General features: G+C 40.9%; 1 protein-coding gene across 1 annotated transcript in view; it reads left to right on the forward strand.

Annotated features, from left to right (window-relative positions):
* The window catches only part of jag2b (jagged canonical Notch ligand 2b), a gene marked incomplete at its 5' end in the record, with an annotated part of 56,986 nt that extends 41,306 nt beyond the window's left edge, over positions 1–15,680 (forward strand). The window contains 16 exons of the mRNA XM_083898823.1: positions 199–242; positions 1,240–1,413; positions 5,021–5,183; positions 5,294–5,455; positions 6,466–6,579; positions 6,703–6,816; positions 7,980–8,093; positions 8,831–8,947; positions 9,773–9,800; positions 10,387–10,472; positions 12,216–12,329; positions 12,431–12,546; positions 13,097–13,354; positions 13,442–13,573; positions 14,769–14,919; positions 15,041–15,680. Of these exons, the coding sequence (XP_083754949.1) occupies positions 199–242; positions 1,240–1,413; positions 5,021–5,183; positions 5,294–5,455; positions 6,466–6,579; positions 6,703–6,816; positions 7,980–8,093; positions 8,831–8,947; positions 9,773–9,800; positions 10,387–10,472; positions 12,216–12,329; positions 12,431–12,546; positions 13,097–13,354; positions 13,442–13,573; positions 14,769–14,919; positions 15,041–15,588 (2,435 nt within the window). The 3' untranslated portion in view covers positions 15,589–15,680. The remainder of the gene's footprint in view (positions 1–198; positions 243–1,239; positions 1,414–5,020; positions 5,184–5,293; positions 5,456–6,465; positions 6,580–6,702; positions 6,817–7,979; positions 8,094–8,830; positions 8,948–9,772; positions 9,801–10,386; positions 10,473–12,215; positions 12,330–12,430; positions 12,547–13,096; positions 13,355–13,441; positions 13,574–14,768; positions 14,920–15,040) is intronic.
* Between the last annotated feature and the right edge of the window lie 2,520 nt (positions 15,681–18,200).

Here is an 18,200-nt window from a genome sequence, read left to right on the forward strand (position 1 = left end):
TGGATCCACTGCATGCCCAGTTATTTCAATGTCCAATCTTCAAGGTCTATCAAAGGCAAATCCTTTGTTTTTTTACTGGTTATTTCTCTTCCAATCTTTTAATCTGTGCACATCCCACATCGTAGAGTTCACCTGACGTCGTACGTGCGATATTTGAAGCAGAAAATAACGTAAAATGTTTGTTTTCTTTCTCTTCAGAGATGAACTGCCACGGTCAGTGCCAGAACGGAGCAACATGCAAGGTATGTTTGGTTTAATTTTTTTATGCTGGATATTAGACCTGGGTTACGGAATCGTAATCACGCAGGACTCGACCGAGATGTTCTCGACCGAGATGTTCGCTAGGTCCACAGATTTGTTTGTCGCCATCTATGGTCTCAGACTAGAATTACTACCACATTTCCGCATTTCAGACACATTGGTGACAGTTTAGTTTGTTTGTAACACATTACAACATTACTTCAAACTGTCATATTTGCTTCTAGGCTGTATATTTTGAACGTCTACTAGTCGCTCTGGTTGTTTGGTCACTTGTTATACAAAAAAAGTGCATTAAAATAACTACTTTGCGCACAATTTTTAATTTACATGTAAATATTTCTGAATGAGAAATCCAAATTTTGTAAAATTGTCAACGCTAAATCTCTTTCACAACCAAGGAAAATTGGTAGGGATTTACTTCACACAAGACATGACTGAGATGTTCGCTAGAACCATAGATTTGTTTGTTTTGCGTCGCCATCTATGGTGTAAGACTGGAATTACGTCCAAAGTTTAGTTTGTTTTTGTCCCCATTGTCACCACAAAACATAACCGTCACACATTACACATTACTTCAAACTGTCTTATGTTATATAAACACATACTGGTTTTTTTTAGGATCCGGTTTGAATTGTGAGCTGTAACAACTGTAGAATTTGTGTGTATTTGTGTATTTGGTCACATGAAATACAAAAAAAGTGCATTAAAATAACTACTTTGGGCGCAAGTTTTAATGTATACATATTTTTTTTATGAGAAATCGAAATTTTGTTAAACTTACAACACTAGCAACACAAGGAAAATTGGTAGGGATGAGCCTTTTGAATATAGGTATAGAAATTTATTTTTATGGTATAGAAATTGAAAATTCAATATTAAAATCGAGTCAGAATCTTGAATCGAATCAGTTCAGGGAATATTCTATATGGTTTATCGCCTTTCTCCACGCCCTTGTTGACTCTTAACCTTTCTCCTCAGGAGGGAGCGAGAGGCTACCACTGCCAGTGTCCGCCGGGCTTCGTGGGCACCCACTGTGAACTGCAGAGGAATAAGTGTGACGGCAGGCCGTGCCAGAACGGCGGCCAGTGCCACGCAGTGCTGGACGCCTTCGTGTGCGAGTGCCTGCCAGAGTTTGCCGGACAGCTGTGCGAGGTGAGTGTCGCGTTTCCACACGCCCCCCCAGCATTAAACGGTTATCGGGAGCCACGGGCGATGATGATATGATGCGACGGGGGGGCATCCGACGACGAGACACTCGAGACGTTGGGCAGCTTCTTATTGACGGGCACATATTCACACTGTACGTCCAGGAGAAACCAGAAACTAGGATTCCTGCTTTACTCTCAATTTACAGTTTTCTGTGAAATGCGAGCGCAAGGTTGTGGTTTTTGTTTTCTTTTAATTTTCTGTTACCCGACACCTTATATACTCGATTTTACTCATGCTCGTGACAGATTCTCGAAACTCAACTAGGGCTGAATATAATATATACAGTAAGATAATCATTTAATCAATTCCGAGTGAAGTTTTTTAAGGATTTAAACACGATTTTTCCCTCGAAAAATATCGAATGTGGGTATTTTCTAGTTTCTTTAATCCATAAATCAAAGAAAACGGTACAACTTAATACTTTAAGACATTTCAGAACATCATCATTTCCAGGTTTGGGAAGCTCTTATCAATATTTTCTGACGAACGATAACTCGATTATGAAAATAATCGCGAGTCGCCGCCCTAAACTCAACACTACGGCTTTATATTATAGAGTTAAAGGTACAGTGCGTAAAATATTGCAGCATTAAATGGTCAAGTTGCACGTTCCTGTTGAATATCCCTCACCTCACTCTTTATATGTGGCCTTCAAAACTCAAAACGTGCTTAGTTTGTCCATTGTGGGCTACTGTAAAAACATGGTGGTCCAAACTAGCCAACCAATAGGTCAATGAGTTGTTTTCGCCTTAAAATATCACAAAAACGGTTGATCAATAACTACGTCCTTGAAGGTTCTTTGGTTGTTTCTTGTCTTGTTGAGAAAATTCTTACTTTTAGCTCTGATTTAAGGCTCTTAAATGTGAGTTTTAAGCAGATTTGCAGTGCCACACAAATGCACAAACTTAGCCAACAGCAGCATCCCCAGTCAGTGTGACAAATACGTTGTGTAGAAAAACCGCGTTTCCAGCCAAACTCTGCCCGTCTGTTGTGTTTCAAATGTTGCGTTTGACCGAGACGTTGCATATGTGTGAAGTGTGTGTATATATGTGTGTGTGTGTGTGTGTGCGCGTGCGCTTGAAGCTAAAGTAGGTTAGCAGTGAGGAAACCGACACTTGGCCGGGTCTCCCGGGCTTTGAATGGAGGACATTGCTGGTCAGGAGCCAATCCTGATTTAGCATCTCTACTATAAATATGAGCCTCGCTGAATGAGGTGATGTTGTAGCTGTGCCCGCACACTACAGCAGTGTGTGTGTGTGTGTGTGTGTGTGTGTGTGTGTGTTCCTGCTCTGCGGTGTCTAAATCTGTGATAACTCCCGACGTCGTGCTTCTTCTGATGAGTATCTGCAAACTTGTGAAAGTTGGGATTGTGAAATGGTGTTTTGCCCGTTCTTGTTTTTCTCTTGTGGTGGAAAACGAGGGCCAGTTTTAATCCCAGTGGAAATTTTCGGGGAAGGAAAATCACGCAAAGAAGCCTTTTTATTTTCCTTCTAAACATAATTTTCTGTTATACATAATTCATTTGTATTTATGGATGGCGGTTAGATGATCTAACAACACTTTTTCCCTGTTTAATATTGGATGCCCTGCCATTAAAATTTGTAAATTGTACCAACTAGGGATCCAACTAAAGATTCATTTCCTAATAGATTAATTGTTTGGTCCAGAAACAATTGAAAAATGTCAGTGTTTCCCAAACCTGGACAACATGATGTAGTTCTCAAATGTCTTGTTTTGTCCTCAAACACGAAAATGATTCAGTTTTAATGATTTCTGTGTTATATGGAGCAAAGAAACCAGTAAATATTCACATTTAAGAAGCGGAAATATCCAAAAACTTGTTTTTATAGCATTTAAACACAAGATTATTTCGTCATACCTGTCCTTCACTGTCAAAATGTGCATTTTTACTCATACTTTGACCAAAAGTGGTGAAAAAGCAGCCTGTGGTTTCATGAATGTGTTGAATGTTTCCCTGACAGACGATCCTCTGACCACACACGTGCAAAAAGTAAAGAAAAACTGTATCTGGCCCTGACAGAGTAAAATAAACTGACCTCGCCGTGCTGTCGCTCTACTGTGCAGCACCTTAAATGGCAAAAAAAAGACACTTTATGCCCCCCTTGTTTACATAAACAGAGAGATTTTACCTTTAAAGCAAAAATATATACGCACAGTGGTTTGACAGATGTGATGATTTGTCTTTTATTGCCTTCACTGTGGCTCTGCCTGATGTCGTTAGACTAGAGTCAACATTTGCCCTCGCTGTGGTCAGCGTCAGTACCTCTGTGCTGGAATAATCTTGTGAGATTAAGCAGGAATGGAGAAATGTGGAACTAAAAAGGAGGGTGGAAGTTTCTTGGAAGGGTTAGATTCACTCATTCATCACCAAAGAGTGACTTTGTTTAGATAATGCTTGGTGATTGTTGTTGAGGCTCCTCCTCCAGCTACTGTCTGTTAATCCTAGTAACATCAGTTTTTTCAACAAATTAGTTAAACCTATTATGATGATAAATTTCAAGTCATTCCGAGATACTTTTTGTTTTTGAGACTAAACTCAGCTCACTGTCAAAGTGCATCAGGACAACTGGATAATTTCCTGAATTTCAAAAATTCATTAAAATTATTCCTTAAGAGGTTTCCAAATATTTTCAACAGATCCTTGTTCAGGGCGATGCCGACTATTATGAAGGTAAATTTCAAGTCATTCCGAGATACTTTTTGTTTTTTTTAAGAAAGTCAGCTCATTGTCAAAGTGCATCAGGGCAAATGGATCATTTCCTGAATTTCAAAAATTCATGAAAATTATTCCTCAAGAGGTTTCCAAATATTTTAAACAGATCCTTGTTCAGGGCGATGCCGACTATTATGAAGGTAAATTTCAAGTCATTCCGAGATGCTTTTTGTTTTTAAGAAAAAAGTCAGCTCACTGTCAAAGTGCATTAGAGCAAATGGATCATTTCCTGAATTTCAAAAAATCATAAAAATTATTCCTTAAGAGGTTTCCAAATATTTTCAACGGATCCTTGTTCAGGGCGATGCCGACTATTATGATGGTAAATTTCAAGTCATTCCGAGATACTTTTTGTTTTTTTGAAGAAAGTCAGCTCACTGTCAAAGTGCATCAGGGCAAATGGATCATGTCCTGAATTTCAAAAAATCATTTAAATTATTCCTTAGGAGGTTTGCAAATATTTTTAACAGATCCTCGTTCAGGGCGATGCCGACTATCATGACGGTCAATTTCAAGTCATTCCGAGATACTTTTTGTTTTTTTGAAGAAACTCAGCTCATTGTCAAAGTGCATCAGGGCAAATGGATCATGTCCTGAATTTCAAAAATTCATTAAAATTATTCCTTAAGAGGTTTGCAAATATTTTCAACGCATCCTTGTTCAGGGCGATGCCGACTATTATGATGGTAAATTTGAAGTCATTCCGAGATACTTTTTTTTTTTTTTTTTTTTCAGTGAGATATGCCTGTCAAAGACAGACAGAAACAACTTTCTTTATAGATAGATAATCATGTGATCTCTTGGTGTTTTCCACAGATTCCGACCTGGTCTCCTTCCAACTCCTGTGATCCGAACCCATGCGAGAACGAGGCCGAGTGTCACAGCATCAACCAGGACTTCTACTGCGCGTGTCCCGAAGGCTACGAGGGCAAAACCTGCGAGCGTCTCAAAGACAACTGTCAAACTACGCCGTGTCAAGGTGACTTGAACTTCTGTGAAGGAGGAAGAGGATGTTTGATAAAATACAAAAGAAAAAGCAACTCAGCAACTCATCCGTGTCTGTGTGTGTGTTTTCTCCTCCCCCGTTAGTGATTGACAGCTGCACCGTTGCCGTGGCGACCAACGACTCGGCCGGAGTGCGACACATCTCTTCCAACGTGTGCGGACCGCGAGGACGATGCGTGAGTCAGCCGACGGGGAATTTCACCTGCGTCTGCGAGCCGGGATTCAGCGGCATCTACTGTCACGAGAGTGAGTCTTTTACTTTGAAAAACCAAGAGATTTAAATGATGCTAGTTGTTTATTTTCTATCCCAATGAATAATGCAGTAATCATCGCTGCTGTTTTTATTGAATTATTATACACTTCTATGTATATTTGAGACGGGGGAGAAGCCATATTTGTGTCATTATCTCTTAGTACAATGACAATAGAGATATTTATCATATTTTCAGATTATTTAACCATGTTTTTTAGATTATATCCTTACTTTATTTCTAATCTACTTGCTTTTTGGCGGCTGTAACACTGCAAATTTCCCCCGTGAACATCAAATAAAGGAATATCTTATCTTATTAGTCATTTTCATTCAGTTTTGAGGATTTAAAAGTGTGATTAGAGACAGAAATATGGAAATAAATGATTTGGTGTGAAAGATTTTACACATATAACTTAAGTATAAGATATCTAATGATATTGTTGAGCAATAGTTTACAATATTTTGTGATGTTTTGTCCATATATGACAGCAGATAGGGCTGTGCATCATCCAATCCACTTTATTTAGAGAGCACATTTAAAAAACAACAACACAAGTGCTGTACAATAACATTAAAATGACATAAAACATGGATAAAAATAAATAAATAGTTTAAAAAATTGACAAAAGGGTTAAATTCATCCTCAGTTTGCTTCATTAGTAGTATTTCATGAAAAAATAACTAACTAACCAATAAAATACATGAGTTAAACACTTGAATTTATGATTCTTTGTATCCATATTGGTCCGATAAAGGTCAAAATGCCTTAATTGGATATTGGAATGAGGAAAAAACATCATATATACAGTATATCACATGCTTCAATATGCACAGATTGTAAAAATGTAAATTAAATGTGAATAAGGAGCAGAATATTTGTCCCATAGTTGGAGAATTATATATTTTGAAATGGTTAAGATGGCACAAACGGTGTCTGTAGATACTTGAGCTTGTGACATCTGGAACACCACCAGTCTAAACTTTTGCCTCTCGCCGTCGCCAGACGTCAACGACTGCATCAGCAGCCCGTGCAGAAACGGCGGCACCTGCATCGACGGCGTCAACTCCTTCCAGTGCTTCTGTCCCGACGGCTGGGAGGGTCGACTCTGCGACCACAGTGAGTCCAGGAGGGGAGACCGTGTGTGTGTGTGTGTGTGTGTGTGTGTGATTTAACCTCTGACCTGAAACGCTCTGTGCTGAAATAAACTAAACTCCTCCTCCTCTGCTCTCTGTCGCCCAGACGTCAACGAGTGCAGACACAACCCGTGCAAGCACGGCGGCCGCTGCGTGGACCTGGTGAACGACTTCTACTGCGAGTGTGCCGACAACTGGAAGGGCAAGACCTGTCATTCCCGTGAGTGATGTCCTCGCTGTGTTAATGTGTTTACGTGCACAGAGAGAGACTCTGCCCCCACTGTGTTTAGACAGCTGAAGCGTTGTTCTTTACTGCTGATCTACTGCTTTTCCTTCTTTTCTCACTTACTCAGACATTTTTTTTCCATTTTTATGATTCCTAATAATTTTCAACGGATCATTGTTCAGGGCGATGCCGACTATTATGATGGTAAATTTCATTTAATTTTGGGATACTTTTTGTTTTTAAGAAAAAAGTCATCTCACTGTCAAAGTGCATTAGAGCAAATGGATTATTTCCTGAATTTCAAAAATTCATTAAAATTATTCCTTAAGAGGTTTGCAAATATTTTCAACAGATCCTTGTTCAGGGTGATGCCGACTATTATGATGATAAATTTCAAGTCATTCCGAGAAACTTTTTTTTTTTGAAGAAAGTCAGCTCACTGTCAAGGTGCATCAGGGCAAATGGATCATGTCCTGAAATTCAAAAAATCGTTAAAATTATTCCTTAAGAGGTTTGCAAATATTTTCAACGGATCCTTGTTCAGGGCGATGCCGACTATTATGATGGTGAATTTCAAGTCATTCTGAGATACTTTTTGTTTTTTTGAAGAAAGTCAGCTCACTGTCAAAGTGCATCAGGGCAAATGGATCATGTCCTGAAATTCAAAAAATCGTTAAAATTATTCCTTAACAGGTTTCCAAATATTTTCAACGGATCCTTGTTCAGGGTGATGTCGACTATTATGATGGTGAATTTCAAGTCATTCCGAGATACTTTTTGTTTTTAAGAAAAAAGTCAGCTCACTGTCAAAGTGCATCAGGGAAAATGGATCATTTCCTGAATTTCAAAAATTCATTAAAAAAATTTTAATTTGCAAATATTTTCAACAGATCCTTGTTCAGGGCGATGCCGACTATTATGATGATACATTTCAAGTCATTCGGAGAAACTTTTTGTTTTTTTGAAGAAAGTCGGCTCACTGTCAAAGTGCATCAGGGCAAATGGATCATTTCCTGAATGTTTCTCATTTATTTGTCTTGTCCACAAACCGACATTTTTTTTTTTCCATTTTAATGATTCCTTTGTTGTGTGGAGCAAAGAAACCAGAAAATATTCACATTTAAAAAGCTGATAACTTATTTTTTTTTAACTTCCAGGTGAGAGCCAGTGCGACGCGACCACCTGCAGTAACGGAGGCACGTGCTACGACCACGGCGATGCCTTCCGCTGTGCGTGTCCACCCGGGTGGGGAGGGAACACCTGCAACACAGGTGAGCGAGGCTCTGGACCATAGAACCCATATAATCTTAACTGTAGTAAACGTAAAAGTACATTTGAAATACAACCACGGTTGCACAGCATCATAAAATGTGTAAAATCAATAAAAAAATGTAAGTAAAAACAGTAAAATAGTGACATAATAGAATAGAAAATAAGGTCTAGCATCAGAAGATATTGTGATGGATGTACGATAATTGAATGCTTGCGAGTTTTGCCGCTGAGAGAAAGTTAAAAACAAAGTTAAATGTGGATTTTAACGTCTTTAAGGACATAAACGGAGAAATATTTCATGAATTTTGAGGCAAAACCTTCATACAAATGATGTTTTCAGTCACTAAGTACACTCTCACAGTGCATTGAAGAGAATCATTTAATGATTGATATTGTTATTTAATTATTTCCAACCCTGGAGTGTATCAAAGTTAAATGACGACAATGGTCTACTTTTATAATGTGACTTTCTATCATTGTCCATTTAGATTTCTGTCTATTTTCTGTCTTTTATCGTCGTTTTCGTATAAATGCATAATAAAAAATGACTATAAGAGGATCTAGAATATTCTAAATTTGATTATCTAATCAAATTGTAAATCTACACAAGCATAAAATGCAGTGAATTCACCATTTTTCTCAGTTAAAACAGTACTAAGATGCTTAAATTTAACTCTTCATTGAAACTTTAAAGAAAAGGCAGTTTTTAAACCACTCATCTCTTGTTAATCTGCAGCAAAGAACAGCACGTGTGCCTCCAGTCCTTGTTTCAACGGAGGAACGTGTGTGGGAGGAGGAGACACTTTCACCTGCATCTGTAAAGACGGCTGGGAGGGAGCCACCTGTGACCAGAGTCAGTTCATAAACATTCATTTATGCATCTTTTCTAGCTGCCTGACTACATTTTGAGTCACATCATGAGCTAATAATGGCAACAGTAGCTGTGTTTTAATGTTAGAGTAAAGTAAAATGTGTCATTCTTACTCTGTGTAAGACTAAAATAAGTTTTAATGACTTATAAAAGAACCATCTCACATGGGATTTTAATTCTCAAGTCAGATTTCAAAGTATATGGACTTGTTTTTTAATCCAAAGTGACAAAATGACATGCAGATGCCATATTATTAAAGGTGCCATATGTAAGAATGTGGCCAAAAACGGTTACTACATTCAAATTCAAAATACCGAGGTCTTTTAGGTTTCGTTTTCTGACGTAACTTGCAACCCGTGGTTGCTTGGCAGCTGAGACTCTACTGACTGCAATGATTTCAAAACATAAACATGATTTGCAGTCTGCAAAATATTTTTTTAATGCAAATATTTTGTCTGTACTGTTGTTGTTGGTGAGTTCAGTTTGTTATATGAACATTATTCCTGAGTCTCTGTGACATATTAGGAGGATTTTATGGCCAGTTGCTTTAGATTTATTACATAATGCACCTTTAAACTAAAATGAAGGTAAACACGCGTGTGTTTCTCATGCACAAACGCAGCAGCTGTGTAACTATATCACAGATAATGTGAACATATACTGCATTTATAACAAAAATAATTGGCGGGAAAAACAGGATTAATACCAAATCAAGTCAAGTTTTTCTTGCATTTTATGTAAAGAAAGAATATAGTGACCACACTAGTTTATGTTGACTAAATATGTGTTTTTATTTCTTCTCAACAGATATAAACGACTGCAACCCTCATCCATGGTACGTACGGCTGCCTTCTTCAATCTTCTCCTCCTCACAACAGGCTGAAAGAAGAAAGTGAAGGAGCTTCTGGAAGAAGTGGAAGTTTTGCTTAAATCAAGCCTCAAAGAGGAGAATCTCACAGTGAAGGAGTGTGTGTGTGTGTGGGGGGGGGTGTGGGGGTAGGAGGCTCATTGATTGAATAGGATGAAGAGAGGTGGGGTGAGAGATTTGGGGGTTAGCCGACAAGACTTCCACCTAACCCCGTAGTGAATGCAGGTGGGGGGATGTGGCCTACGTGTCCATTCTTCCCCATGCGACCTGGGGGGGGAGTCGGGGCTTTGAGGAGTGGACTGGAAGAGAGAGGCAGGATGAGAGGAGAGGGGGAGGGAGGGGGAGGCACTGGACACGCCTATTAGCATCTGAAAGGTGGAGGCTGGTATTGATGAGATGAATTGAGCCCCGTGACCCCCCCCCCCCCCCCCCACCACCATCTCCACCAAGACAAAAAAAATGACATGGCTTTGTTGCAGCTGGAAGGATGTGACTGTCGTTTGACTACCTCTTTTATTTATTTATTAATTTATTTCTATTTTTTTCCCCGCAGTTATAACGGCGGTATCTGCGTGGATGGAGTCAACTGGTTCCGGTGCGAGTGCGCTCCGGGTTTCGCCGGACCGGACTGCAGAATCAGTGAGTTTCTTCATCGTTTTACTCAAAAAAATGTCTTAAATTAAAGGTGCATTATGTAATAAATCTAAAGCAACTGGCCAGTAAAATCCTCCTAATATGTCACAGAGACAAACTGAACTCACCAACAACAACAGTACAGACAAAATATTTGCATTAAAAAGAAATATTTTGCAGACTGCAAATCATGTTTATGTTTTGAAATCATGTTTTGGCATGTGGCGCCACCTACCGCCGTCTACCAATCATTGCAGTCAGTAGAGTCTCAGCTGCCGAGCAACCACGGGTTGCCAGTTACGTCAGAAAACGAAACCTAAAAGACCTCGGTATTTTGAATTTTAACGTAGTAACTGTTTTTGGCCACATTCTTACATATGGCACCTTTAAACTACATTGCGAAGACACCCAGTGCCCAGAAGGTATTTTTTTATGAAATTATTGCATTAAAAGTGCAAATGAAAGCACCTGCAGATAGTTTTTAAAGATAAAAATCACTTCTGGTGTCCCACAAGGTTTTATTATGGGCCCCTTTCAGTTTCTGATGAATCGACTGCAATCGCTTGACCTTTCGCAGTTTAAAAAGCTATTTTTTATGGCTTAAGACATTTAAAAAACCCATAATTTAATGAGGTTTTTGTATGATTAAGAGGATGGATAGATGGCACAAGGAAGGGACCAAGGAAAAAAAGAGGGGGACAACAAGGAGATGGACACATTGACACCTAAATGCAGGACCAGGGCGCCGCCCTCTCCCTTTTTTCCTGGTCCTTTAACGCCCCGCGGGTCAGAGGTCGTCCCTCCTCCATACTCATGCCGTCTCACAAACACACACTGAGGACAAATTACCCAGTGACCCCGAAATTCTTCTCCTGCAGCCCTCTTTTGTTTCGAGGCCGGACAGCGTTCACCTTTGCTGTCGGCCTCGAATTTGAGGGAATCCGTGTTCATGTGAAATCTGGATGACAAAGGTCGGGGGTGGAGGGGGGGGGGGGGGGGTCTCTCTGAGAGTTTGGTGTGGGGACACAAGTGATGCATGTCTTTTCAAAGAGCCGCTGGAATAAAAGGAGAAGGTTGATTATTAAACATGTGCACTATTTACCCATTGATTCTACAATGAATTTCTTTTTTTGTTTTGCCCTGTGTGGTGGTTTTTAGTCCCGACTGGCTGCTGTTTCCCTCAGCGCCGGGGGGTCATACAATAAATCTGTGAGGAGGTCATGGGTCGACTGACAAAATGGGTCATGAGAAGAAATAACATTCTTATTATTATTTTCTGGCTTATTTGTCTTTCTCACCTCTGGAATCTAGCAGAGATTTTCGTAATCGATTAATCTGTTGATTATTTTATCGATTAAACTATGTTACAAATGACACCCGGTGCCCAGAAGGTATTTTTTTATGAAATTATTGCATTAAAAATGCAAATGAAAACACCTGCAGATGGCTTTTAAAGATAAGTCCCATGTGGTGTCCCACAAGGTTTTATTATGGGCCCCTTTCAATTTCCGATGAATCGGCTGCATTTGAATTCTTTGTTGTCGTATTTTAATTCTGCACTGAAATAAATCTAGAATCCGGACACTATTCATACGGTCATTAAATCACGGTTAAACTGCCTTCATCTCAGAAACCTGTGCAACCCAGTGACACTATCATGCAGCTGTTTCTGCACTTTCTGGTTTCACTTTTATTAAATTATCCGAGTTCTTGTACATAAACGTAACGCTCACTTTTTTTTCTCCGCAGACATAAACGAGTGCCAGTCTTCACCCTGCGCCTACGGCGCCACATGTGTGGATGAGATCAATGGCTTCCGGTGCATCTGTCCTCTGGGTCGAACAGGAGCTCGATGCCAGGAGTGTGAGTGCATGTTTTTATTTTGTCTTTTCTTTCATAATCAGAGCTCTGTATTTTGTCCATTCAGACAATAAACAGTTCACTCTGTGTGTGCGTGTGTGTAGTTATCGGCATCGGGAAGAACTGCCACTACGCCGGACTGCAGTTTCCCCACGGCAGCCGCTGGGAGGAGGAGTGCAACAACTGCCACTGCATCAACGGCAAAGTGGACTGCACAAAGGTAATGAAAGCTGCAGTGTGTGAGAAATTTGAAATAACTGCTGATCATTAATTACTTGTCAAAACCGGATTTTCTTGTGTCATTTGACGCTGATCGTGTATTTGCTATGCTTGTAATAACTGGGCTTTACCACTAGGGGTTTTTTAAGTAAATAAATAACACAGAAGGAGCTTGTTTTTACATCTGAGAGAGAGGCATAAAAAGTCATTTGTGTTCTGTCGTAGATCAAATGTGTGTCCCAGATCAACAATAGCTGCCTCTGCGCTGCCCCTACTGTTCATACCGAGTATTGCATCTTGTACAGATGTGTTCACAAAAAGTATGAAGTAAATAAACAGAAGAGTCAGATTTGGTTTTATGATGATTTTTTTTGGGTGCTTTTGATCACTTTGACATTTGACTGTGGATTTGGTGAAATTCTAATCGATGTTTCTTCCCGTTTTATGACCAAATAGTGACTTTATTAATCCAGAACATAGACACAAGACACAGTAGATGCAGTTCTTGCACATATCATATGTATAACGTCCTTTTGCTCCTGTGAATCCAGGTGTTGTGCGGTCGTCGTCCGTGTCTGCTCCAGTCGCCCGCTCAGGATCAGGCGGTGAAGTCCTGCCCGGCCGGACGCGAGTGTCTGAAGCACAACTACTTCACCTGCTTCTCCCCGCCGTGCCACCAGTGGGGGGTCTGCTCGGTGGTCGGCTCCTCGCTCCCGCGACTCGCCACCAAGTGCCAGCCGAACAGCGGGCATTTGGACAACAGCTGTGTCCGGATGACACTTGTCTTCAACAGGGACCGAGTTCCAGCAGTGAGTCAACGTCCTCCTCCTGAGTCATGTGTCCTGTGTGTCAGATGTGTTCATTGTTAATTGTGTTGTGGGTTTTTTTTTGTGCAGGGAACAACGGTGGAGAACATCTGCTACGAGCTGACGTATCTTCCCGGCATCCGTGTTTTGGCGAAGGACCACGCTCTTCTCCTGCTCTGTGACGTCTCGCACTCGAATCAGGACGCCGTGGAGGTTGCCATAGTGAGTGCACGATTTAAAAAAAATATTGATTCTGGTGAAACAGTGTCTGCTTATTTGAGTAGGAATCATTACATCTACTAACCCAGGGCAGGTCATGGGCTCTTGTCCTCAGTTTGGCAGGCTCAGTTTAACTTGGTTTGTTCCCAAATACCCAAACAACTGCTGCTCTTCTGGTTTGGTTGGACAGTGGAGCCCACAGTGACTCACACAAGCTGTCGCAATAAATCAGATTCTTTCAGTTTACATCTTAAAGGTGCCATATGTAAGAATGTGGCCAAAAACGGTTACTACGTTCAAATTCAAAATAACGAGGTCTTTTAGGTTTCGTTTTCTTGCGTAACTGGCAACCCGTGGTTGCTTTGCAGCTGAGACTCCACTCAATGCAATGATTGTTAGATGGCGGTAGGTGGCGCCACATGCCAAAACATGATTTCAAAACATCAACATGATTTGCAGTCTGCAAAAGATTTTTTTTAATGCAAATATTTTGTCTGTACTGTTGTTGTTGGTGAGTTCAGTTTGTTATATGAACATTATTCCTGAGTCTCTGTGACATATTAGGAGGATTTTATGGCCAGTTGCTTTAGATTTATTACATAATGCAGCTTTAAATGAAACATTGCATTACAAAGTTGATTTAAAAGAAGAGTTATAATTAGTGGTGGGCACGTTAGCACATTAAAGCGTCAACATTAACGCATGATGCTGTTTCAGTGACAACTGACCGAAAAAAGACGCGCGCGACGTCATGTTTACGTGACTCCCGATTGTTAAAACGCAGTACAAAGGTGCGCTGGTTATTTGTAGCGCTGCTCTTTTCGTTTAATAAAACAGACCGCTCCAGTTCCACTGAAGGCGCGCTAACCGGCGCTAAAGGAGCTAACACAACTAATGGAGCTAACCGCTAAACGGTGCCAGGCCACGGCACGTAAACGTGACGGCACGTAAACGTGACGTCACGTGCGTCTTTTTCCGGTCAGTCGTCATGGAAACGGCGTCATGCGGTAACCTAGTGCCCGCCTCTACACAAACAGTGAAACTTGCCTTTGTGACTCCACAAAATACACACTTTGTAAGTGACATTGCAAGGTGACATCAATTATTCAGGATGTTAATTTGGCAGATGTTGCCACTCCATGCCTCGTGTTTCATCTCCCTCCCCCTCCTTTTTCCCTGTGGCCTCGTTCCTTCTCAGTCTTTCCACCCTGAAGATCTCCAGGACCACAGTCTGGTCAGGATGGTCGCCAGCGTCATAGAAGGCACCCTGTCACGGCGGCACAACAGCACCCTAATCCTGGCTGTGACTGAGGTCAGAGTGGAGTCGCAGGTCATTAAATCCTCAGTGGGTGAGTAATAATTAACAAAGGTGTTCCACAAGGCTTTGTTACGGGGCCCCCTTTCAGTTCCTAAACGAATCAACTGTATTCTCTTTTAAGTTCCGCGTCTTTTTTTATCTCCCTCCCACAGATTACCTGGTGCCTTTGCTGTGCGTGGTCTTCTGCCTGCTCTGCCTCTTCTGCATCATCGTGTGCGTCTGGTGGACGCGCAAGCGGAGAAAAGAGCGCGAGAGGAGCGCCCGGTCGTCCGCCGACGAAAGCGTGAACAACCAGTGGGAGCCGATGCCGCTCGTCACGGGACGTCAGCAGCAGCAGCAGCAGCAGCAGCAGCAGCAGCTGAAGGAGAGCAACAGGGAGGCCGAGCAGGAGCGCAAAAAGCTCATGGACTCCTATCGGACGTGTGAGGAGGAGGAGGAGGAGGATGAGGAGGAGGAGACGGAAGGCGAGCTCGAGCTCGAGGTGGAGTGCGGTGGAGCCGAGGCGGGGAAGCAGCCGGTTTATAAGTACTCTAAGACTGCAGTGCAGTCCAGCGGGGCCGTGATCTGCACCCTGCACAGCTCCAGTTCAGCCCTCAAAGCGCCGCACCGGACCCCGAGCTACAGCCCCAAAGACAACCGCTGGAAAAACGTCAGTGGCGTCCTGACGGGTCCGAAAGACCTCAGAGACCACTGTGTATAAGAAACGTCACGGAAAATAAAAAGGACTCGCCAGCGAGACGTTGCCCGCGGCAGCAGCTGATTCTTATTTTCAGACTACTTTTGGAAAGAGAGGAAAAAAGAGGCTTGTGCGTTTTCAACAAGTCGCTCTTTGTTTTTCGATGTTTCGGTCACTGTCACCTGAAGCCATGTTTTTGTTCCTTTGTTGGGTTCAGGAGGCTCGAGCACAGTGGACATCTTTTTTTTTTGTTGTTGTTGTTGTTGTTGTTGTTTTTGTTGCTTCTGTTGGCTTATTTTTCTTTCATTATGTACAGAAGGAGCTGACGTGTAACAGTTTGAGTCAAGAGAAGCTCTCTGCGATTTTTTTTTTTTTTTTGCGCGTGTGTTGATGGGATTGCGTTGATACCGTCGAAGAGGCGGCGATGAATCATGAAAAAGGAGAAACGACAACGACGACTTGTATAAAGATATTTTTTTTTGTTTTTGTTGTTGTTTACAGATTATGATTTAGTTTAAAATTGGCTCCTGTTGAGTGTCTGCAGTGAGGAGGGGGGGGGGGAGGGGGGGCAGATACACAATAAAGGGACGGTAGAGGACGGGGATTTAATGGGGAAACCACTTCCTCTTTGTTTTTGCTCCGTGTCGTCGCAGCTTCGCCCGTCGTGAGCCAGCCTTACCAAAACACTTGGCCTGGAGGGGGAGAGGGGACGGAAAAAACCCCAGTGCCTACTATGTGGCCTTCCATTCTTTTTGTTTTTGTCGTTGTTTCTCTCTCTACTGTCTCGGCTGATTTTTTGTTTTGTTTTTTTTTTTTTTTTTTTGCAGTATTTGAGTTGGTAGCAAGTGCCTTTTCTAACGAGCCACGCGTCCAGGGACGGCCCCGAGTTCGCGCTGCCCCCCAAAGTTTGACCTCGTCGTTCTCGAAAAAAATCTCTTTAAAAAGAAAAAGAAAAAAAGAAAAAAAAAAAAAGGGACGCAACAGAGTTGTACATTCAGAGAGTTCAATTTCCACAGCAACGCCACTCAAGGTATTTGATCAAAGCAGAAATGAATACTCTGTACATAACGTGTAAATACTAAAGGAGTCGCTGTGTATATTTGAAATAAGTAACTTAAAGACAAGTCACACATTTTTATTATTATTATTATTATTATTATTATTGTTATTATTATAATTAATATTATTTTATTTTGTTTTTTTTACAATGCCATTCCTTTTATTTATGCCAGTCGACATAGGCAGGTTTTATATAACACTTCATATCCAGTCCCACAGTTAAGAACCTTTACAGGGAGGTACCACCGCAGAGGGATTTGTGAGGGGTTTAAAAAAAAAAATGGTTTAATCTGATGCTGTTTTTGATTACTAAATCATCACTTCTGCTCTTCCAAATTATGATTTGACCCCTTTTTCTTTTATCTTTACTTGGTTTGTTTTCATTATTAAGGAAAGTTTAACGCTTTAAAAAAAAAAAAAAAAAAGACAAAAAAAAAGAAAAAACATTGTGTGGTGTAACGTGGCGTGTTTTATTCGCCTGCTCTCCTTCTCACTTTTGCTCTCTGCGATTTAATAAGAAAGAACAAACACTGAAATTTCAAAATAAAGCGTCGTCCACCACGGCTGCAGAGAGTCAGTGGGTCATTCAGCTTCACGTTTGGTTTCAAGGCTTTAACGAAGGGAACAATGTTTGCTTTTGGCGACAAACCACGCAAATGTCGTCGTTTTGTTTTTGTTTCTTTCATTTTTTTTTTTGTTTGTTTGTTTTTTTTAAAGTTACCAACTCAGTTCTAAAATCACAAAGTTTTACCCTCCCCTCCTTCCCCTTTTTCCCCTCCATCTTTTCATATCATGTCTTTGTCTCAAGAGCACCATCGTATTTTCTGTAAAATGGGACACGGCAAAAAAATAAAGAATTAAAGATGCATCACTGCTGGTGTTAAAAAGCTGAAATAATGCATATTGTATACATTTTATTCCTCCAGGGGACGTCAAGTTAATTTTTGTACAAAGTGGAAAAAGGAAAAAAAAGGTTTCCATTCTTTTTTTTTTTTTTAGTGGATGTTTAATTGTTCTAAATAATCATCCCAGTTATTTATTAAAAGCAGTTTTGACACATCTTGGATCACGCTTGGAATATTTGGTTTGCCAAAGGGTTCATAAATCTGTCACATCACACACTCTCTTCATATCCTAACAGGAGATTTGATGAGTCATGGTTAAGATAGTTATTTAATTTATTATTAGTAGAATTTGAATTTTATTCAACTTGAGCAGGCGTATAGTTTGAATATGGTCGCAAAAAACTTAAGATCTTGGAAGGGAAATCCTCTTTATTGTCATTAAATAACCTGAAATTTCAAGTTGAGACGGAGGGAATCGAACCCTGCACCTTGTTGCCGTGGCGGCTGCTGCTGGAGCCAATCACAGCTGACGTAGGGCGAAAGGCGGAGTCATACCGTGGACAGGTTGGATGTTCGCTCTATCATTCACACCTGAGGTCAGTTTAGAGCAGAGGCGTCCAAACCACGGCCAGATTTCATCATGTGGACATTTCTAGGGGCCAATGGTCCCTTCAGACCTTTTTTTTTAACACTAAAAGTTACATTAAAAATACACTGTTTTATGATAATTCC

Source organism: Microchirus variegatus (genome assembly GCF_963457635.1).
Source record: "Microchirus variegatus genome assembly, chromosome: 12".
In the NCBI taxonomy this organism is placed as follows: Eukaryota; Metazoa; Chordata; class Actinopteri; order Pleuronectiformes; family Soleidae; genus Microchirus; species Microchirus variegatus.